Source organism: Protopterus annectens, chromosome 10.part0 (assembly GCF_019279795.1).
Source record: "Protopterus annectens isolate FY-2018-M chromosome 10.part0, PAN1.0, whole genome shotgun sequence".
Classification (NCBI taxonomy): domain Eukaryota; kingdom Metazoa; phylum Chordata; order Ceratodontiformes; family Protopteridae; genus Protopterus; species Protopterus annectens.
Genome location: NC_056744.1, coordinates 1,666,216,871 through 1,666,239,505, shown reverse-complemented (window position 1 = coordinate 1,666,239,505; position 22,635 = coordinate 1,666,216,871). Strand labels below are relative to the sequence as shown.

At 38.6% G+C, this 22,635-nt stretch overlaps 1 protein-coding gene across 1 annotated transcript in view; it reads left to right on the top strand.

Annotated features, from left to right (window-relative positions):
- The first annotated feature begins 244 nt into the window (after nucleotides 1–244).
- Nucleotides 245–22,635, top strand: part of LOC122814404 (zinc finger protein 773-like) — a 65,102-nt gene continuing 42,711 nt past the window's right edge. The window contains exon 1 of the mRNA XM_044086987.1: nucleotides 245–485. Within this exon, the coding sequence (XP_043942922.1) occupies nucleotides 245–485 (241 nt within the window). The remainder of the gene's footprint in view (nucleotides 486–22,635) is intronic.

The following is a 22,635-nucleotide window of genomic DNA, read 5'->3' as shown; positions in this document are numbered from 1 at the left end:
GCTGAACTGCAGCTCTCCATTTAACCTGAGAAATTCAAAACCCTGAGTTGATAACACGAGATTTTTAACATCAAATCTTCGAGAAATAATTTTATCTTCACTTAATTATTCTATTATTAAAGAGAAAAAATGGATAAAAAGGAATATATTTCATTGGATTGCAATAGATTAACTGGCTCTGCAGAGAGAAGTAAACAAAGGGACCGTGTGCTTTCTATACTGTAAGGACTTGTGTACTAACAGGATGTCTAAAGAAGTTAAAAGTATGGAGACAACTACGACTAAAACCAAACTTTCAGAATTACAATCACCTGCAAAAGATGCGATTTCCAAAAGGCAAAGAATTACCCAAATGCAGGAACAACAGAAAACAGGCATTAAAGCTAAACCTGATCAGCCTTTAAATATGGAAGACATCAAAAGAGCTTTGCTGCCTATTCAAGAAGCACTGAAAGAACTGACTTATCAAATACGGTCATTTGGAAGTACATGTACTCAGTTGCTGGAAAGAATGGATAAGATGGAAGCTAGAATTTCGGAAAATGAGGACAAAATAACTTTACTGGAAAAAAAAAACAAATCTACATGATCTGGATATACAGGCTATGCAAAACAAGCTTACAGACTTAGAAGCAAGATCCAGTAGAAACAATGTTATCATTAGAGGGATTCCAGAATCGATCCAGTATAATGAGCTAATTCCATCCATACTACAAATACTTGCAGTGCTATTAAATAACTCTGAGGGGATGAAACAGATTGTTATCAAAAGAGCACACAGAGCTTTAAGAGAGGTACAAGCATCTAACTTTCCGAGACCTGTATATGCTAAAATTTTCAACTATCAAGATGTAAGTAAAATACTTATTACTGCAAAGCAAGCTGGTGGTTATATTATGTGGGAAAATAATAAAATATCTTTGTCACAAGATTTGCCAATGCAGGTCAGACAGGCAAGACAGGCTTTGTCTACATACTGCAAATTCCTCATTAATAAACAAATTAAGTTTCAAATGAAATACCCTAATGTGCTTATTTTTACAATGGATGGAATCAAATATTCTGTTTCTATGAAAAATTAGGCTAAAACTGTGTTTCTTAAAGTTTTCAAGGCTTTACCTGCATCAGAGACTTGAACTGAACCTTCGTTGAGACTGGCAGACTGCTGAGATGGGATCCATTATCTACTGTGTCTCCAGGTCTGTGTAATCCTTTGTTTTCATGTGAAAAGCTGCAGGCCCCTTTCAAAGTAATAAAACTGTTTGTTTTCCTTATCTGGATTTTCTGATGTTTTATGGCTTAAAAGAACTGTTTTCGACAAGGAGGAAGACAGGAAATGCCTAAAATGCTGTCGAGGGGTCGAATCCGATGTGACACTTCCGGGTGTCCGTCTGTTAAAGGGGTCCCCCATCGCGAATATTTCATAGTGTTTCCTGCCTTGGGAATCCAAAGGGAACTGTTTAAACACAACTTTTGCTTATTTAACAGTGAAAAAACGTGATGTTTGGTAAATTAAACACATAGGCACACTTGTTATGCTTTCCTAATAACTGTTACTTAAAGTCTTGTAATTATAGTAGTTACAGAGGGTGCAGGGATATTATTATGTTAGTACAATGTAGTTGTCATTATAGTTATTAATGTACTGTGTATAGAGGGTACTATATTTTACTTTAGTTAGTTAGTAGTCTGTTTTATTATTAAATTAGGTTAAAGTGAACTTATAAGTAAGGATATTACTAAGCAGTTTTTTATTTATTTAAAGGTATTTTTTTTCTCTCTCTCATGCGGACTATGTATGATAGCTAATCTCAGTATAGGAAAAGGAAAAGATTCCCTTTTTTGTAATAGATTTCATATGTACTGTCTTATTATATGTGCAGTTTGAATTGTTTAAATAATAGGTAACCATAGAGTTGTAGTTCATGGCAGTGTTCGTTAGGGAATGCTTAGTTTAGGCTTTGTCATAAGTAAGGTAGAGTTTATAGGTCTTAACTATGGAACACATTTTAAACTATATAATGTATTGTTTTATATATATTTTTTTCTGTATACCTTAGGTATTACATGTTATATAAGACCTATATTTATCCTGGTCCGGGGTTAGAGTGGGTAAGCACTGGGGTAGGACGGGATATAAGAATTGCTTCCACTATATGTATGACTTTGAAATTATTGTATCTGTTTACCTATGTTTTCCCTCCAAACCTTTTACTGTATAGCCAACCTTTGAAATGTGGGAATTAGATTCATGGAATGTTAAAGGGCTCCAGAACTTGAAGAAGAGGAAACTATTGTTTCATGCATTGTTGCAGGCTATGGCGTGGTTTATTTTACTGCAAGAAACTCATTTAATGAATGATCAATGGGCGGATATTAAAAAAAAGAAATGGATCAGAGAGGTAATAACATCGGAAGGTAAGTCAAATAGTGCGGGGGTAGCTATAATTATTAAAGATCAATATAAAGAGAAGATTTTGGACTCTAATTTAGATAAAGATGGGAGATGGTGTTATGTCACCCTCTTGTCTACCCTATTTGATAAACCTATAGTACTTTTTAATATTTATGCACCATGTAATAACCAACAAATATTTATAACATCATTATATTCTATTTTAATGCAATTCGATAGACACTATGTAATTATGGGAGGTGACTGGAATGCTTACCAAAATCCGAAGTTGGATAGATCTTGTCCACAAAGAGCATTTAATAAGCATGCTGTATTAGCACTGAATGATTTAAAAGAAGATTTTCAATTATATGACCCATTTCACTATTTAAATAATGATAATAGTACTAATAATTTTACATTTTATTCCCCATGTCACAAAATGTGGTCCAGAATAGATTTTTTTCTGATTTCAAGATCATTGATTAACTTAGACCCTACTGTTGTTACACATGCCAGATACCTATCAGATCACTCAAAAATTTCGCTGAGTTTAAGCTAAAGAAGTAAAAGATATCTTACGACAAAGAGGGTATAATTGGTCTCTGAATCCAAACTTGCTAAACAAGGATGACATATTACAAGAAATTTCAAACTACCTTAAAGATTTACTGGGTGGTTTAAATAAACATCAGAATGCCCCAGATATTGAATGGGCTGCAGTTAAAGCTCAAATAAGAGGGGTCCTTTTGCAAAAAGCCTCTTATTATAAAAAAATATTAAATAAAGACATTCAAAACTTGGAATCCAAAATTAAACTACTCGATCAAGAGCTAATGTTAAACTTTAATGAGCAAACAGAGAAAGAGTTGCTTAAATGTCAAAGGGATCTCTTCTTAATTCAAAACTCTAGAGTAATATTTCAAGATTATAAGACTCGAGTTAAGTATGCTAATCATGCTCAAATGCCACCGAGAGTGCTGACTAGGATCATTAGCCAATCAAAAACAAATGTGCAAATTTCAGAAATACAACGTAATAATAAGATATATCATAAAACTGCAGATATTATTGATATCTTTGAGAAAATATATACTAATATTTATGAGGGGCAGAAGGACATATCCTCTAATACAGTTTATGAAACATTTTTACACCTGATTAAGTTTCCAAAAATAGGAGTGGATTTTCAAAATGATTTGGTTAAACCGATATCAGAAGAAGAAATAATATATATAATTGAGCATATGGAACTAAAGAAATCACCAGGTCCTGATGGGTTGACAGTGGAGTTTTACAAGAAGTTTGCAGAGTCTATCGGTAAGATACTTTCAGGTGTATTTAACTATATAATTAGGAATAAAATTCATGATCCTCATCTTAATGCTTCTAAAACTATTCTTATACATAAAGTTAACTCAGATCCCCGGAATCCAGATAGTTATAGACCAATATCATTAATTAACGTAGACATGAAAATTTTAACCTCAATTATAGCATTTAGATTGAAGAAAATCATGATTCATATAATATCTAAAGAACAGGCTGGATTTATGACAGGTAGACAAACAAGTGATAATACACTTTCATTACATACCATGATAGCGCATGCAAAGCAAAATAATCTGAATATATATGCTCTTATAATAGATGCACAGAAGGCCTTTGATAGGGTAGACACAAATTTTCTGTTTTATCTCTTACCTTATTTTAATATATCCCCGGAATTTGTTCAAATCTTACAAATTTTATATAGTAATCCTTATACTACACTGTATATTAATAGAAGTTTTTCCAAAAGAATACAGATTAGGTCGGGAACAAGACAGGGTTGTCCTTTGTCCCCTTTACTATTTAATATTTATCTTGAACCCTTGTTCTTATATATTAAGCAGAAGGTTTATCATAATGTCCCAATAATGTATGGAACTAAACTATTAATGGCAGCTTTTGCTGATGATCTGAATATTTATTGTGCATCTCCAATATCAGACACTGAGAATATATTGAAAACAGTTAATGATTTTTCAGAGGTTTCTAACTATAAAATTAATTTGGGGAAAACCAATATATTCCCTTTAAAGACACCTAAACCTTTTTCATTATTACCTTTAGTGGGGCAGGTAACATTCAAAGATAATATTAAATACCTTGGTGTTGTGTTTTCCACAGATAATAAAGATTTCTATAATAATAACATTAAAATAGTTTGGGAACAAATAGTTTCTGATTTTGTGAGATGGAAAAATTTGCACTTGCCAGTATTAGCAAAAGTTTCTATTATAAAAATGAATGTATTGCCATGGTTACTGTATATTTTTAGGTTAGCCCATTTATCTCTTTCAAAAACATTTTTTAAACAAATTCATAAAGATTTGGCTAAATTTATTTGGGAGCCAAAGAAAACTAGGGTATCTTATGACAAATTAATGACCCCAAAAAGTAAAGGAGGTCTGGAGTTGCCTAATTTTGAAATGTATTATCTGATTGTGAATTCTAATAGGATTTTAAGAATGGCCAATCATGAGATAACTAGTACTAAGTGGACACCAACTTGGCTAACCCTGAACTATCAATATATTTTAAAGTTGAACATTAATCCTAAAGCAATGCCCTTTCTAAGTAAAGATATTCTGAAGGTATATGGGATTGTGGAACACATTAAAATTGAAATATTATCTTTACAGAGTCTATTTCAATAACTGGATTTACTTCAGCATATGATGGTCTTTCAGCCCTTTCACAGGAACCCAAATGTAAAGCTGAACGACCAATTAATTGATCTAAAGAAGTTTCCATTAATTGTGAATTTAACTATGATTGATATATATAAACATCTGGATCAATCGCCCAACCAAATAAGACAATTATTCAATTTACCTAAAAATTGCCTGATTATTCTTAGACAAATTAGAGAATTTACTATAGGTTACCTACAAAACTTTAAACTGGATGAAGAGACTATAAATAAATGCTCTGAGTTGTGGCAAGCTCTCCAACAGGATATTAGATGTATAACAGCTACAAATAAATTAATTAAAGAACTTAAATTTCAAGGTAAAGTTTTGTTATCAAATTATTGGGAAGAGAAAATATTATTGACAGATAAAAGTAATATGTTAAAGGCAATTGAATTGACTATTAAATCAACTTCTCTTCAAAAACTGTTATATACACAGCTGATGATTTGGAATAATGCATATTATACACGCCTTGCCCTGCATAAATTTAATTCTAAAAACTCTGCAACATGTCCATACTGCAAAACTCAACCGGCTGATCTTCTTCATATGTTCTGGAGCTGTAAGTGTGTATACAAACTGTGGAATTCCCTTAAAATTCATCTTCAGAAAGTGGGCTACCAAAGTACAACACTGTCTTGGAAATTTATGATGTTGCATATTCTGCATATTCCCCCGAAGGAACTTACCAGATCACAGAGTATAGTTCATATTAATATTTTCTTACTAATGAAGCTTTATATAGCTTCAAATTGGCTAGACCCAACTAAAACATCATGGCAAAATTTCAGAGCGTTGGTGACAAAACATATACTAGCTCATAAACTACTTTTAAATTCACATAGTAAGGGTATCAATAATCTGAAAATTTGGGAACAGATATTTAATATTATATTAGCATAAAATGTTTGAATTGAAGATAGTAATAATCATTGCTATATTTGGAGAGAAATGTCTAATCAAACTGTTCAGTATTGGAAACTTACTAATTATTCCTGTGTTTTTCTTATATTTCTAATGTCTTATATGGAAGCATTCTTGTAAATATTGTATATTGTTTGGTGTGATTGTTACAGTGTTAGTTAGTAGTTTGTATTTTATAATTTTGTATGAAAAGTATATAACAATAAAGATTTATTATGGAAAAAAAAAAAGCCTACTGCTGACCCAGAGGTCATCTCCCAAGGACCTAAATGAATAAAAGCTTCTACAGCTAAGAATCCCACCCCTTTGGACAGGGATTCCTGAGCTTTAGACAGATGGGGTAAAAAAGTATACACCTCTGCAACTCTCGTCATTAGAGCACTGAATTGTCAGTTCCACATGCTGAAATACCAGCAACATACTATGGAACTTATTAAGCAAAAATTATCTACCTTTCCTGACTAAGCAGAAAATAAAGATTTACAGGAGCTTATACATTCTGCAAGCCAAGTCAGCAAGTATACCCTGCAATGTGGGTTTGATGCCCTAGAAGCATCTTGCAGGGCAGCAGTCACAGATTCTGTACTTAGAAGGCATGTCTGGCTTAAGGAGCAGATCTTGCCAGAACATGTCAAATCAAAATGATTGGATACTCTTCTGAACAAGGACAATCTGTTTGGCACCAAAGCAGAAGAGGTTTTAAAAAAGATGGAAGAACAGGCCAAGTCTATGCAGACAGTCAAAGATTTTTTGCAGGTGCAGTCTCCAAGATTTAGTAGGCATTGCCCCTCAAAACATTGGTCTTTTCCAGCTCCCTCAAGGCCATCTCAAACTAGACCCAGGGGAAACAGACCCCCCCCCCAGATTACAGTCTCAGGGTATGCAGAGATCTAAGCAATGGAGTACCTCCACTTCTAAAACAGGGAGTGCTAAACCACCCCCTTACGGAAAGAATTCACAATGACTTCTCAATTCCACTCCTCACTTCTGCCAAATTGCTCGTGCCCCTAGAAGGAAAACTTGCCCATCATGCAAAAAACTGTATCTCCATCACCAACGACCAATGGGTCCTCAACATAGTATCTCAGGGGTACAAATTTTATTTCCACATGCTGCCAACCCCAAAAGGATTCCCAGACCTTCCTCCAAACCAGTGGGCAGAGGCATAAAACCAAGTTCAGTCCCCGCTCTCCATAATGGCAATTCAGCCTGTTCCTGCAGAACAGATAGGCCAAGGTTTTTATTTCAGACTTTTCCTGGTACCCAGAAACAAGGGCACCTGGCACCCAATCTTAGCTCTATCCATTCTAAACACCTTTGTGGTGGTACAAAAATTCAAAATGCTCACTCTACACCAGCTTCTCCCTATGCTGACCAAAGATGCCTGGTTAGCCACCCTAGACCTAAAGGAGGCCTATCTGCACATCCCAATCAGGGACTTCTGCAGGAAATATCTATGTTTCAGAGCAGGATCTATGCATTATCAGTTTTCTGCATTTCCCTTTGGCTTATCCACTGCTCCCAGCGTTTTCACAAAATGCCTGGCTCCAGCCATTGCCTATTGCAGACAGAAAAAGATTAAAATTTACCCTTACTTGGACGATTGCTTGATTCAGACAGACAGTCAAGAAAAGCTGTTGCAGCACCTGACATTTGTAAGGGACCTTCTAACCTCCCGGGGTACACTATCAACAAAAAGAAATCCAAACTAGTCGCCAGTCAAAAATTGTATTCCTGGGAGCAAGCTTGGACATAGCATCCCAGATGACATTCCTTACTCCAGATAAACAAGCCTATCTGACAGGGTACTTCACTCAAATGGCCACCAGAACCCAGCTATCTGCAAGGAAAATCTTGCAGGCTGTAGGGTTCATGGCCTCCTGCATTCTGCTAATTCCATATGCCAGACTGCATATGAGGAAACTTCAGTGGTACTTAAAAAGTCTTTGGTGCCAACATTCTCAGGACCTGGAAACTATCATACCTATAATATCTTCTGTAAGGAAAGAGATTCTTTGGTGGGCAGCAGCATGCAACCACAACAAGGGACTTCCCTTCACACACCCCAACGCTGCCTAGACCCTAACCACAGATGCATCAGACTATGCCTGGGGTGCACATCTGGATGGCAGGTGCCTTTGGGGCCACTGAAGCCCAAACCAAATTCATCTGCACATCAACCAAAAAGATATGCTAGCTGTTCAGCATGCTCTGACAGCTTTCAGATCCCTACTGTCATCGGGGCTCCTGCTAATAAAAACCAGCAACACCACAGTGATGTGGTACATCAACAAGCAGGGAGGAACCCACTCTTATCCACTCTGCAGGCTATCCATGACCCTGTGGAACATGGCCTTAGCCATGCATATTCACATACAAGCTCAATTCCTGCCAGGCAAACAAAACTCTCTGGTGGACAACTTAAGCAAAATCTCATAGACTCACATGAGTGGCATTCAGTACACAACACCTTCAGCCTTCTGACCCAGGAATGCAGTACCCCGAAGGTGGATCTATTTGCGTCCTCCTACAACCATCAGCTCAGCAAATTCTGCACTAGGTTACCTCACAGCAAGGCCTTGAAAGTGGATGCCCTATCCTTCCAGTGGGCAAACCTCTCAGTCTATGCATTTCCCCCTCTGCCTCTTCTTACAAGAGTACTACTCAAGATAAGGCAGGAAAGACCAAGGACAATCCTGATTGCCCCAGACTGGCCACACCAACACTGGTACCCACTACTGCGCAGTCTGTCACTGGTGCCAACATGGCACCTACCTCAGATCCCAACCCTCCTGACTCAGGGGTCTGGAGTTGCCTAATTTTGAAACGTATTATCTGATTGTGAATTCTAATAGGATTTTAAGAATGGCCAATCATGAGATAACTAGTACTAAGTGGACACCAACTTGGCTAACCCTGAACTATCAATATATTTTAAAGTTGAACATTAATCCTAAAGCAATGCCCTTTCTAAGTAAAGATATTCTGAAGGTATATGGGATTGTGGAACACATTAAAATTGAAATATTATCTTTACAGAGTCTATTTCAATAACTGGATTTACTTCAGCATATGATGGTCTTTCAGCCCTTTCACAGGAACCCAAATGTAAAGCTGAACAACCAATTAATTGATCTAAAGAAGTTTCCATTAATTGTGAATTTAACTATGATTGATATATATAAACATCTGGATCGATCGCCCAACCAAATAAGACAAGAATTCAATTTACCTAAAAATTACCTGATTATTCTTAGACAAATTAGATAATTTACTATAGGTTACCTACAAAACTTTAAACTGGATGAAGAGACTATAAATAAATGCTCTGAGTTGTGGCAAGCTCTCCAACAGGATATTAGATGTATAACAGCTACAAATAAATTAATTAAAGAACTTAAATTTCAAGGTAAAGTTTTGTTATCAAATTATTGGGAAGAGAAAATATTATTGACAGATAAAAGTAATATGTTAAAGGCAATTGAATTGACTATTAAATCAACTTCTCTTCAAAAACTGTTATATACACAGCTGATGATTTGGAATAATGCATATTATACACGCCTTGCCCTGCATAAATTTAATTCTAAAAACTCTGCAACATGTCCATACTGCAAAACTCAACCGGCTGATCTTCTTCATATGTTCTGGAGCTGTAAGTGTGTATACAAACTGTGGAATTCCCTTAAAATTCATCTTCAGAAAGTGGGCTACCAAAGTACAACACTGTCTTGGAAATTTATGATTTTGCATATTCTGCATATTCCCCCGAAGGAACTTACCAGATCACAGAGTATAGTTCATATTAATATTTTCTTACTAATGAAGCTTTATATAGCTTCAAATTGGCTAGACCCAACTAAAACATCATGGCAAAATTTCAGAGCGTTGGCGACAAAACATATACTAGCTCATAAACTACTTTTAAATTCACATAGTAAGGGTATCAGTAATCTGAAAATTTGGGAACAGATATTTAATATTATATTAGCATAAAACGTTTGAATTGAAGATAGTAATAATCATTGCCATATTTGGAGAGAAATGTCTAATCAAACTGTTCAATATTGGAAACTTACTAATTATTCCTGTGTTTTTCTTATATTTCTAATGTCTTATATGGAAGCATTCTTGTAAATATTGTATATTGTTTGGTGTGATTGTTACAGTGTTAGTTAGTAGTTTGTATTTTATAATTTTGTATGAAAAGTATATAACAATAAAGATTTTTTATGGAAAAAAAAAAGCCTACTGCTGACCCAGAGGTCATCTCCCAAGGACCTAAATGAATAAAAGCTTCTACAGCTAAGAATCCCACCCCTTTGGACAGGGATTCCTGAGCTTTAGACAGATGGGGTAAAAAAGTATACACCTCTGCAACTCTCGCCATTAGAGCACTGAATTGTCAGTTCCACATGCTGAAATACCAGCAACATACTATGGAACTTATTAAGCAAAAATTATCTACCTTTCCTGACTAAGCAGAAAATAAAGATTTACAGGAGCTTATACATTCTGCAAGCCAAGTCAGCAAGTATACCCTGCAATGTGGGTTTGATGCCCTAGAAGCATCTTGCAGGGCAGCAGTCACAGATTCTGTACTTAGAAGGCATGTCTGGCTTAAGGAGCAGATCTTGCCAGAACATGTCAAATCAAAATGATTGGATACTCTTCTGAACAAGGACAATCTGTTTGGCACCAAAGCAGAAGAGGTTTTAAAAAAGATGGAAGAACAGGCCAAGTCTATGCAGACAGTCAAAGATTTTTTGCAGGTGCAGCCTCCAAGATTTAGTAGGCATTGCCCCTCAAAACATTGGTCTTTTCCAGCTCCCTCAAGGCCATCTCAAACTAGACCCAGGGGAAACAGACCCCCCCCCAGATTACAGTCTCAGGGTATGCAGAGATCTAAGCAATGGAGTACCTCCACTTCTAAAACAGGGAGTGCTAAACCACCCCCTTACGGAAATAATTCACAATGACTTCTCAATTCCACTCTTCACTTCTGCCAAATTGCTCGTGCCCCTAGAAGGAAAACTTGCCCATCATGCAAACAACTGTACCTCCATCACCAACGACCAATGGGTCCTCAACATAGTATCTCAGGGGTACAAATTTTATTTCCACATCCTACCAACCCCAAAAGGATTCCCAGACCTTCCTCCAAACCAGTGGGCAGAGGCATAAAACCAAGTTCAGTCCCCGCTCTCCATAATGGCAATTCAGCCTGTTCCTGCAGAACAGATGGGCCAAGGTTTTTATTTCAGACTTTTCCTGGTACCCAGAAACAAGGGCACCTGGCACCCAATCTTAGCTCTATCCATTCTAAACACCTTTGTGGTGGTACAAAAATTCAAAATGCTCACTCTACACCAGCTTCTCCCTATGCTGACCAAAGATGCCTGGTTAGCCACCCTAGACCTAAAGAAGGCCTATCTGCACATCCCAATCAGGGACTTCTGCAGGAAATATCTATGTTTCAGAGCAGGATCTATGCATTATCAGTTTTCTGCATTTCCCTTTGGCTTATCCACTGCTCCCAGCGTTTTCACAAAATGCCTGGCTCCAGCCATTGCCTATTGCAGACAGAAAAAGATTAAAATTTACCCTTACTTGGACGATTGCTTGATTCAGACAGACAGTCAAGAAAAGCTGTTGCAGCACCTGACATTTGTAAGGGACCTTCTAACCTCCCGGGGTACACTATCAACAAAAAGAAATCCAAACTAGTCGCCAGTCAAAAATTGTATTCCTGGGAGCAAGCTTGGACATAGCATCCCAGATGACATTCCTTACTCCAGATAAACAAGCCTATCTGACAGGGTACTTCACTCAAATGGCCACCAGAACCCAGCTATCTGCAAGGAAAATCTTGCAGGCTGTAGGGTTCATGGCCTCCTGCATTCTGCTAATTCCATATGCCAGACTGCATATGAGGAAACTTCAGTGGTACTTAAAAAGTCTTTGGTGCCAACATTCTCAGGACCTGGAAACTATCATACCTATAATATCTTCTGTAAGGAAAGAGATTCTTTGGTGGGCAGCAGCATGCAACCACAACAAGGGACTTCCCTTCACACACCCCAACGCTGCCTAGACCCTAACCACAGATGCATCAGACTATGCCTGGGGTGCACATCTGGATGGCAGGTGCCTTTGGGGCCACTGAAGCCCAAACCAAATTCATCTGCACATCAACCAAAAAGATATGCTAGCTGTTCAGCATGCTCTGACAGCTTTCAGATCCCTACTGTCATCGGGGCTCCTGCTAATAAAAACCAGCAACACCACAGTGATGTGGTACATCAACAAGCAGGGAGGAACCCACTCTTATCCACTCTGCAGGCTATCCATGACCCTGTGGAACATGGCCTTAGCCATGCATATTCACATACAAGCTCAATTCCTGCCAGGCAAACAAAACTCTCTGGTGGACAACTTAAGCAAAATCTCATAGACTCACATGAGTGGCATTCAGTACACAACACCTTCAGCCTTCTGACCCAGGAATGCAGTACCCCGAAGGTGGATCTATTTGCGTCCTCCTACAACCATCAGCTCAGCAAATTCTGCACTAGGTTACCTCACAGCAAGGCCTTGAAAGTGGATGCCCTATCCTTCCAGTGGGCAAACCTCTCAGTCTATGCATTTCCCCCTCTGCCTCTTCTTACAAGAGTACTACTCAAGATAAGGCAGGAAAGACCAAGGACAATCCTGATTGCCCCAGACTGGCCACGCCAACACTGGTACCCACTACTGCGCAGTCTGTCACTGGTGCCAACATGGCACCTACCTCAGATCCCAACCCTCCTGACTCAGCAGGAGGGACAGATCTTGCATCCACAATTGCAGACATTGAACCTTGCAGCCTGGCTTATTCCTTGAATTTTCCTCCAGTGGCCAGCCTAAACAAACAGGTACTGGATGTCATATGTGAAGCCAGATGACCTAGTACAAGGAAACCTTCTGCTGTTAAGTGGAAAAGGTACTGTTCCTGGATTCACTCTAAAGGAGCGGATACAGTACAACCATTCTTACCTCTCATCCTGGAGACCTACTCCACTGAGGCCTGTCCTTCTCTTCCATTAATATCCATGCCTCTGCCATCTCTGCTCATTACAGTACTGAGCCACCTCTCTTCTCTCACCGTCTCATCAAACAGTTCCTGAGAGGGGCTAACAACTTAAGGCCACCAGAAAGAGCCCCCACCCCTGCTTGGGATCTTAATTTTATGTTGGAAAAGCTCACAGTACCCCCCCTTTGAGCCTGCAGCATGAGCAGAGTTAAAATTCCTCTCTTGGAAAACAGCCTTACTTCTGGCCCTCACTTCAGCTAGAAGAGTGTCTGAGCTACAAGCACTTATGGCTGTGGAACCCTTCATTACTTTTCATGCTGACAGGGTCTCCCTCAGGACTAACCCTACTTTTATGCCTAAAGTGGTGTCCAGTGTGGCTCTCAACCAATCTATCTATTTGCCCACCTTTTTTCCTAATCCTCAAAATAAGGGGGAAAGGATCCTGCACTCCTTAGATGTGCACAGACAGCTCAGATTCTACCTGGATAGGACTAAGCCCTTCTGGAAATCTGACCAGTTACTAGTCAGCTTTGCACCAGGGGCAGAGGGCAAGGCCATATCAAAACAAACCATCTCCAAATGGATAGCACACTGTATCCATTTTTTTTACAAACACCATAGGAAACCACACCCTCAGGGGGTCAGAATGCATTCCACTAGGGCAACTTCAACCACTGCAGCCTTTCTCAGAGGAGTCCCTACCAGGGACATTTGGGAAACTGCTACTTGGAGTTCTGTTCATACCTTCAGCAAGCATTACCACCTGCCAATCTTTTCCGAATCCAGGGTGGGTTTTGCAACAGCAGTCCTGCAGGGTATACTAGCCACCCTCTCTTCAGCTTTGGGAATCAACCCAAGTATGATGACTGCAACAGTGAAACACGATGAACATAGTACAGTTGTGTACACTTACCATAAATGTAGATGTTCGAGTGTAGTCGCTGTTGCAGTCATGGTTTCCCACCCTCCAGCCCCCTTGTCTCTCTCTCTCTCTCTCTCTCTCTCTCTCTTTCTTTCTCTATCTCTCTTTCTACCCCCTTACAGGGCTACTGGTATTTGTTTTTTTACTGGTGTTGTTTTTCCATCATAACTTAGCTCCCTGTTTGGGGGCTCCTGGCATTTGGGGCAAGAAAAACTGATGTAATAGTGTCAGCTGTCTGTTTTTATACCCCTGACAACATGACATCAGTCCTGAAGTGACAGCAACCGATGCAGAAATGCTAAGCCTCTGGTATTTGGGCCGACTGAGGGCTACCCCTGGCAGGATAACCCAAGTGTGATGACTGCAACAGTGAATACATTTGCACATCTACATTTATGGTAAGTGTGCACAACTGTACTTTTTGCATACTCAGCCCTGCACTAATGGGTCTTAAAGGTCATGGCAGTGTCTGTATGCCTGTCCTGGCACTTTACAGACATTGGTGATGGGTATCGTAGCCATCTTGGTGTTTTACACTGTCCTTGTAACTGAAGGTCATCAAAGTACATTTGCAGCTCATGGTCTTGTTGTTCATGTGGTTTAATTATGTTTTCTTTTTATTATTTTTGTTCAATCCACAGGACAAGATAAAAACAACTTTAAAACCTCTGGAATCCAAAGTGAAACAATTTCAATACATGCAAAACCATCATGAGAAGGGAATTAGAGATATAAAAGTAAGTAAGGTGAATGGTTAATTCCAAATGTCTTGAAGACAAATAATTTATAAGAAATGCATATGGTATCTGTTATACCTTTTCTAGTAGTGCTCCTATTTTAAAGCTAATTTTATTACATGTGATTTATTGGTTATCAGTGAGAAGAGTTTAAGAGAATCCTATTGCCAGTATCTTTATATTTTCTGTTGAGGTCTGAGTAGTGAAGGAAAGTGGAAATGTTTTTCATCTAAGATTAGTAAAGTATATTGTTATGTCTGGCAGCATCTTGTAAGCAGTGCTTAAAGGTGGTTTTGTAATATTTTACTCGTGTATGTGAAACTGATTTGTAGAGGCATTTGTTAACATAATTTTCTGCGTGACCATTCAAGCAGTTGTCTTACGATAATACATGATGATAAAGAGTTGGTCATAAATGTTTACCCACTGTCCTAAAATGCTGTACTCTCACTTTACAATGATTATTTTAATCATAATTGCCTTACTTTTTGAAATGATACCATTATTTAATTTGCAGTCCATTTTAGTCCAGTCTTTGTGCGCCTGTAAATCCACAGCTCTGTTTAATGATGTACTATATATACTTGCACTAGTGAATGGAGCAGAGCCTTCACAGTGCATAGTATGTATCTTATGATGCTGCAAGTGTGGAAGTCAGAACTGAGTTAACATGAAAGAAAAAAATATTTTTTAAAGTATATGTACTATATCCCTAGATATGAAGACGTACCTATTCATACCTTATACCTCCTTACTCTGCCTTCTTCACTCACTTTCTTAGTTCTGTCAGTTTCTCTCTCTGACTCTTTCTAAATATACCATGACCCTTTTTTTCTCTGATTTCATATTGTAATTCCTGTTTGTGTTTTACTAATTAGCTTTAGCCAGTTTAGACAGAAATTAAACTTTCTCTGAATATTAAATCGTTGTCATATATGTTGTATATATTCTTAACCGATGTTCTCATATTGTGTCTAATTTGGTGTAATTATTTAAACTGTACATGTTTTTGTATTTTTTTTTTTGAAGATTGTAAAATTATTGTTGTTAAAATGTTTTGTAGTACTTTGGAGATTTTCTCCCTGAGCCTCTGGTGAAAATGAACATCCTACACAGTCGGACTTTTCCAGTAATCAAATGTCAATGAATAAATAAATATTTGAAATTGTTTAAAATAGGATTGACATGTTAAATAGATTTTACATTTTAATGGCAAAGAAAATTATGTTTTTGGTAGCTGTACGGATTGTATTTTAATGCAGTTAAAAAAACTCATTTGTGGGATTTATCAAGTTTTAACTCTCAAATGCATTTCACTGCACATTGGTGAGAGTAAAGACCTGTCATTATGTAATTCAAATCTAGTTCCAACTCCATAGGTCTACATAAGTCATTCTATACCACAGATATGTCCACAGATATGTGTATTGTAAACCCAGAGGCCCACACAAGCCATTCTGCTTCATAGATAGATTTTCTTTCCTCATAGAGCCTCACAAGCTGCTAAGCATTATAGATATATTCCTTTTCTTTAGGCCCACGTGAGCCATTTTGCATTACAGATCTGCTCACCAAGCCATAGAAACACAAATTAAACTTTTCATTATGGATTTTCCACATAGCTGACACCCATAAAACTATGCAAGGTATTTGCATCACTGCTGTAAATTATCAGACCCTACAAAAGTGCATGTGTGTGTGAAATACAGATATATATGCATTCTTATCATTTGATCAAAAACTCAAAATATTGAAACCCAAAATATTGAAGCCCTATTTAATGTAGGGGACAAGCCCCACTATACCCCCCTTCTGATTATATATATATATATATATATATATATATATATATATATATATCAACTCTATAATCGCACAACAGTGAAGAAAAAGGCATAATTTTCATTCTGACTGCCGCAGTAGCCTGTGGTTTAGATCCTGCCAAAGATACCACTGGTCAGCTTCTAAAAGCTATCATCCCTTCCCACATTGTCACTCTCACTGCTTCTAGGCTGATCCCATTTTAGAAGGTGACTATATCATAAACAGCCAGAGTGGCTAAATATCTTTAGAACTTTCTTACTGCCTAAAGGAATAAAATACGAGAGCCATCATAGTAAACAGCAATTGACTACAGGCTTAATTTCTGGCAGATAAGTCCCCATAGGAGAAATTTTCCACAGAAAATATTTTTGATGTTTCTATTTTTTGAAAAATGCTGGCAGTTTTATTAATATTTTAAGTTTCTTGTGAAGAACTGCATTTTTTTTAGAACAGGGCTTCTTATTGAATACTGGAACTGTTTTCTGAGACAAATGTACTCTATTTTAACTAAAGTGCAAGGATTTTAAGCTTAGAAATTGTTTTTATGTACTTGAGTGTTTTGGTGCTTATGTACACTTTGTGGCTACTTGTCTTAATTTTACTGTTTGAGCCATTTTGCATGAAGGTGCTATATTTAAGCACTTGAAGTGTATTTCAGGAATAGAAATGTATTTTATGTTTGGTGCTTGAGTACACTTTGGGACTTTTTTCTTAATTTGTTTTCTCTCCACCATAATGTGGTACATAAAGTAGGAGGACACTAGGCCATACTCTTGTGCTGGCTGGCAGTGATACCTTGGGAGTTAGCTTCTGGCATACTACAAGAGCCGATCATAGTGGTAGACAAGCTAAGCAGATCCTGGGCGGATCCTTATGAGTGGAAACTCAATGCATAGCCCTTCCAGGAGTTTCCCAGATGTGGGGAACACACCAAGTAGATCTGTTCACCCCCTTCCACAGCAGATGACTAAACAGACCCCTGCAAGCACACCTGGGAAACATGTGCTCTTTCATTCCCATGGTTGGGGGTGTTCCTTTATGCATTTCCTCTCTTTCCAATCATCTCAAGGTTATTTCTGAAGATTGGGCAAGTCTCTCCAGGAATCAGTTTAGTGGCTCCCTTTTGACCTAGAAAAAAATGGTTCTTCCTTATGGAATTGGCCATGGACAATTACCAGAAGCTTCTTCACAGACTGGCTATATTCACACAGGACAAGTGGAGTACAATCACCCCAAGATCAAAGAACTGCAACTGACGTCCTGGGTGATTCAGTTTTGATACCTTCCACTTTAGGTGTGCAGCAGGTACTGAAGGGGACAAGAAAGCCTTGTAATATTGGCACTTGAAATGCTGAGTGACAGGCTGAAAAAAAAGACAGAGAACACAGGAGAAGAGTGAATATCAAAACGTGCTCTTCTCCTTAAACCCCCCCCCATGGGGGCAACCCTAATATCCCTCGGACTTATATATACCAACACAGAGATCACCATACCTCTGGGAAAAGGGAATATTCCAAGAAATAGCATCAATGACTTAATATGTACAAGTCCAGTCTTTTGGCCATTCAGTCTCAGTGTTTCAGGACTCACTCTAATGGGTCCCAACATTTCAAATGGTTACCAGAAAGGCTGTTACTTGAAAATCATATATTGGAACATGGAAGTGATTTTAGAGTTGGTACATAGACAATACCCAGAGAGCCAGGAAGGATATTGGACCACTGATCCTTAGATATTTTTGTGAGTTACTATTTTGAACCTCTATAAGCGTACATCTTGTAGCCATTTCTGAATGTGTGCCCATGGATCCCCCTCTCACCTCTCTGTTTATTGTTAAACAGTTCTAAAAATAGTTTTACATTTAAGATGAAGTTGCAGACAGGGTTCTCCTCCTTGGGATTACAAATTTGTGTTAGAAAACCTGACTGTCACCATTTGAACTGACTTTTCAGGCATATTTAAGGTTCATTACCTGGAAAACTGCTGCTGTTACTGCTTTTACAGCTGCAAGAAGATTATCTGAGTTGCAAGTTCGCATGGTGGTAGAATATCTGGATTTCCATAGAGAGAGGGTTAGTCTGTACACAAATTCCTCTTTTATGCCCAGGGTGGTCTCAGAGTTCATATTGAATCAAATCATCTAACTTCCTGTTTTCTGTCTAGAACCAAAAACAAAGGAGAAAACATTGTATAAACTTTGGATGTGCGCAGCCATCTTGGGTACTGTTTTGATAGAACTAAGTCCTTTAGGCAAGGTAACAACTCTGTTTCCTTTTTCTGTGAATAAGAAAGGTCACCCCATGTTTAAACAGACTGTTTATAGATGGTTGGCCTGTGCTGCTGTTTTTTATTATTCCCACCATCTAATCCAGGCAGTATTAAGGCACATTCTACTACAGCCTTAGCTTCCACAATGGCATACTGGAATGGAGTGGGCTGTAGAAGTATTCTAGTGGCAGCAACTTGGTCCTCCATCCATACATTTAAAAAGTACGACAAGCTGGATTCCTTTTCCAGGTTCACGGGTGGATTTGCTAGGACCATTTTCCAGGGACATTTTTACCATTATCTTTCCTCCTCTAGGTTATGTAAGTACCTAGTCTACCCATAGGTTTCTGCAGCAGTCTAAATAATGGACATAGTACAGTCGTATAAGTTGCTGTTATCTAGATGCTCAAATTCTTCACTGCTGCATTAGCTGCACCCACACACTATACATTTTTGTTGTGGGTTGTGTGTATGTATTTGTGTGTGTGTGTGTGTATATATATATATATATATATATATATATATATATATATATATATATATATATATATATATATATATAATACATTAACATAACTCTTAACATTCTAGTCTTACAAGATACATTCTACTTCCCAGATGCCTTCTCCAATGCCACATATTTTAAGTGTCATTCTCTGTCATACGAAAGGTTCAAGACGTCAAACACTGATGACATACTGGCTCAGTACAGAATTTGTAGGCATTTTGGGAGTAGTAACCCTTGCAGGATATTGATTAAATGGCAGCACAATTATTTCAGTAATGTTTGTGCAGATTTTTCACATTGTAAAGGTTAGCTTTGGACTTACCAGCCTCATGTAATCCTTTCCCAACCTAGTATGTACTACAAGAGACTGAAGTCTTGCAGATATAGCTAGCTTTTGGTAGATGGGTAGCAAACTGGCTCACTGATAGAAGCCACATAGTTAAAATAGGGGAAGCCACCTCTAGCAGTAGACCCGTAATGAGCTGCTTACCCCAGGGTTCTGTCTTGGGGCTCCTGTTATTTGGGATTTACTTTTCTGAGGTGCATGCCAAAACCAGTGGGCCATGGCTGACCAGGTTTGTAGATAACTGCAAGATGGGTGCTGTCATCAATTCCCCTAGTGATGTGGACATCCTCCAAGAGGGTCTCACCCAAACAAATGACTGGTTCCAGAAATATGGCCTTAAGCTTAATACCAGAAAATGCATCATCATCCCCCTTGGAGAGAGTGATGTTCCCACAAATTATCACATTCATAACAATGTCCTAAGCATGCAATCATTCATGATGGATTTGGGCACCCAGGTTGATAGCAACCTGACTTTTGACCACCATGTTGCTTCCATTGTAGGGGAAGCTTTCTACATGGCTCACCTCATAAGTAAGGTTATCACATCTAGAGACAAGGAGGTCATAACATCCCTATGCTCTTCCCTTATAAGGCCCATTATTGAGTACAATGCCCATTTTGGCATGTACCTCACAAAACACATGCAGCAGCTGGAGAGACCACAGAAGTTCTTTACCAGGAGAATCCAGGACCTCAAACATCTACCATATACAGATAGGCTAAAAACCCCATCCACCTACTTGGTTTCATACAGATTTCTCAAAGGTGACCTCTGTCTGGCATACAAAGTGATCTCAGACCCCACCTTGATGGGACTACTGCATATCTGCAAGTCAAGCTCCACTCGAATAACCCACATGTACGGCCTCATCCTGGTCTGTGACATCAATAGGACTTGCTGGTGGGACAGATTTGTGTCCCAGAGACTCCCCCCATCTGTGGAATAGACTCCCTCTGCACATCAAGCAAGAGTACCTCTTTTAAGAGGAACCTGGATAACAAGATGGGAAATAAAAAATACACCCCTGGGATTCTACCTCTGTCCCTGCTGGACAGGGTCATCAGGTGCTGACTTGTCTAAACATGGACTAAATTCTTGGCTAGGCTTATAAGGGCCTCAGGTCCAATAGCCTAGTTATTACCTATGATCCTATGAAACCGGACACACACTATGACAGTGGGTGACTCCACATCGACCAGCAGACCTGCTACCAGTGGGGTGCCACAAGAGTCAGTCCTGAGGCCCCTACTGTTTGGTATATACTTCTCAGAAGTTCAGGTCAAAACTGAAGGCTTGTGGCTGATGAAGTTTGCAGATAACTGCAAACTAGACACAAACATTGAATCCCCAAATGATGTCAGTATACTCCAGGATGGTCTCACACAGACCAGTGACTGGTGTGTTAATCATGGTCTCAAACTGGATGCAAAGAAATGCATCTTAATTCCCTTTGGCACAAACAATGTCCCTTCACACTATCAAATCTATAACAATACCCTAATTACCCATGAAGTGGTAAGGAACCTGGGATCAAGGGTTGACTGCAACCTTAACTTTGACCACCATGCATTTACCATTGTAAGGAAAGCTTTCCACATAGCTCAGTTGATTAGTTAAGTCATCCCCAACAGCAAAAGAAGTTATAACCCCCTATACTCAGCAATTGTCCGACCCATAATTGAGCGTAATGCCCCATTTGGTATGTACCGTACTAGACACCTACAGCAGTTAGTTAGACCTTAGTGGTTTCTAACAAAGAGGATCAAGGGCCTCCAGCATGTGCCTTACATGGACTGACTGAAATCCCTGTCACTATACTCTGTATCATGTAGACTTATTAGGGGAGACTTATGCCTGGCCTACAGAGCAACTCAAGACCCAAACCTAATGAACTTACTTCATATCCATAAATCAAATGGGTGTAGGTCTACCCACTCCATGGAGTTAAGTATGGCCTGCAGCTTAAATAGGAGATGTTGGAGGGACAGACTTATCTCTCAGTGACTGCCACATCTTTGGAACAGACTACCAATTCATGTGAAACAGAGCACCTCTACTGCACTATTCAAGAGGACCCTGGATGAATGGATGGGGCACCATAAATTCTCACTAGGGATAGTGCCCACAACCCTGCTGGACATGAGCAGTCATCACTAAATGCAATCTTAGGTATTGATGAATGCTTGAGCTAAAACGGCTAGGATTAAAATGATCTCTGGGTCAATAGCCTAATAATCTCCTATGATCCTTTTCATTTCCACCTTGACTTGGGTCATATCCCAAGCACTGCAATTTTTGCTGGCCTACCAGAGTCACTGGTCTTGTTAATGGGAGTTGTCTCACTTGATGTTTTGGGTGTGGCGTCTTGATTCTCCTACGATGAAGGGCTGTTTTTTGTCATAAGTGTCCTAAGAGATGGTTGGATTCATTGTAGAACTTATTGGGTCTAAAGCTGTTTTATGAGAGAACCTTAAACAGTAGCCCATGAAGCACCTGTCTTCTCTTTTCTAGAAAGCATGTTCCTCCCTTTCAGACTTCATATACCTAAATATGCATCCATCAGTCTGCAGTGACTCTTGTTGTATGTTTGGGGGTGTCATCTTTGTATCTGATGTGTACCCCAGTACCTCTCCTCCAGAAAGGACAACATTTTAAATGGTTGCACCTCACTCTGATTTTAGCATGCCTCTCAACTAGTCAGAATTTCACAGCAGGTCATTTTTTCCTCCTATTTGTGTGTTCCCTATCAAATTTACAGTTTTCTGACAAATTATTGAGGGCAGATGTTTGAAGTTTAGATTTCAAATGCTTCAGAAAGTGCATGTTAAGGCATATCTTTGTTTTATAAAAGCAATATTTAAAATCTGAACCTGATTTTGGGTCTTTGTCCTCTC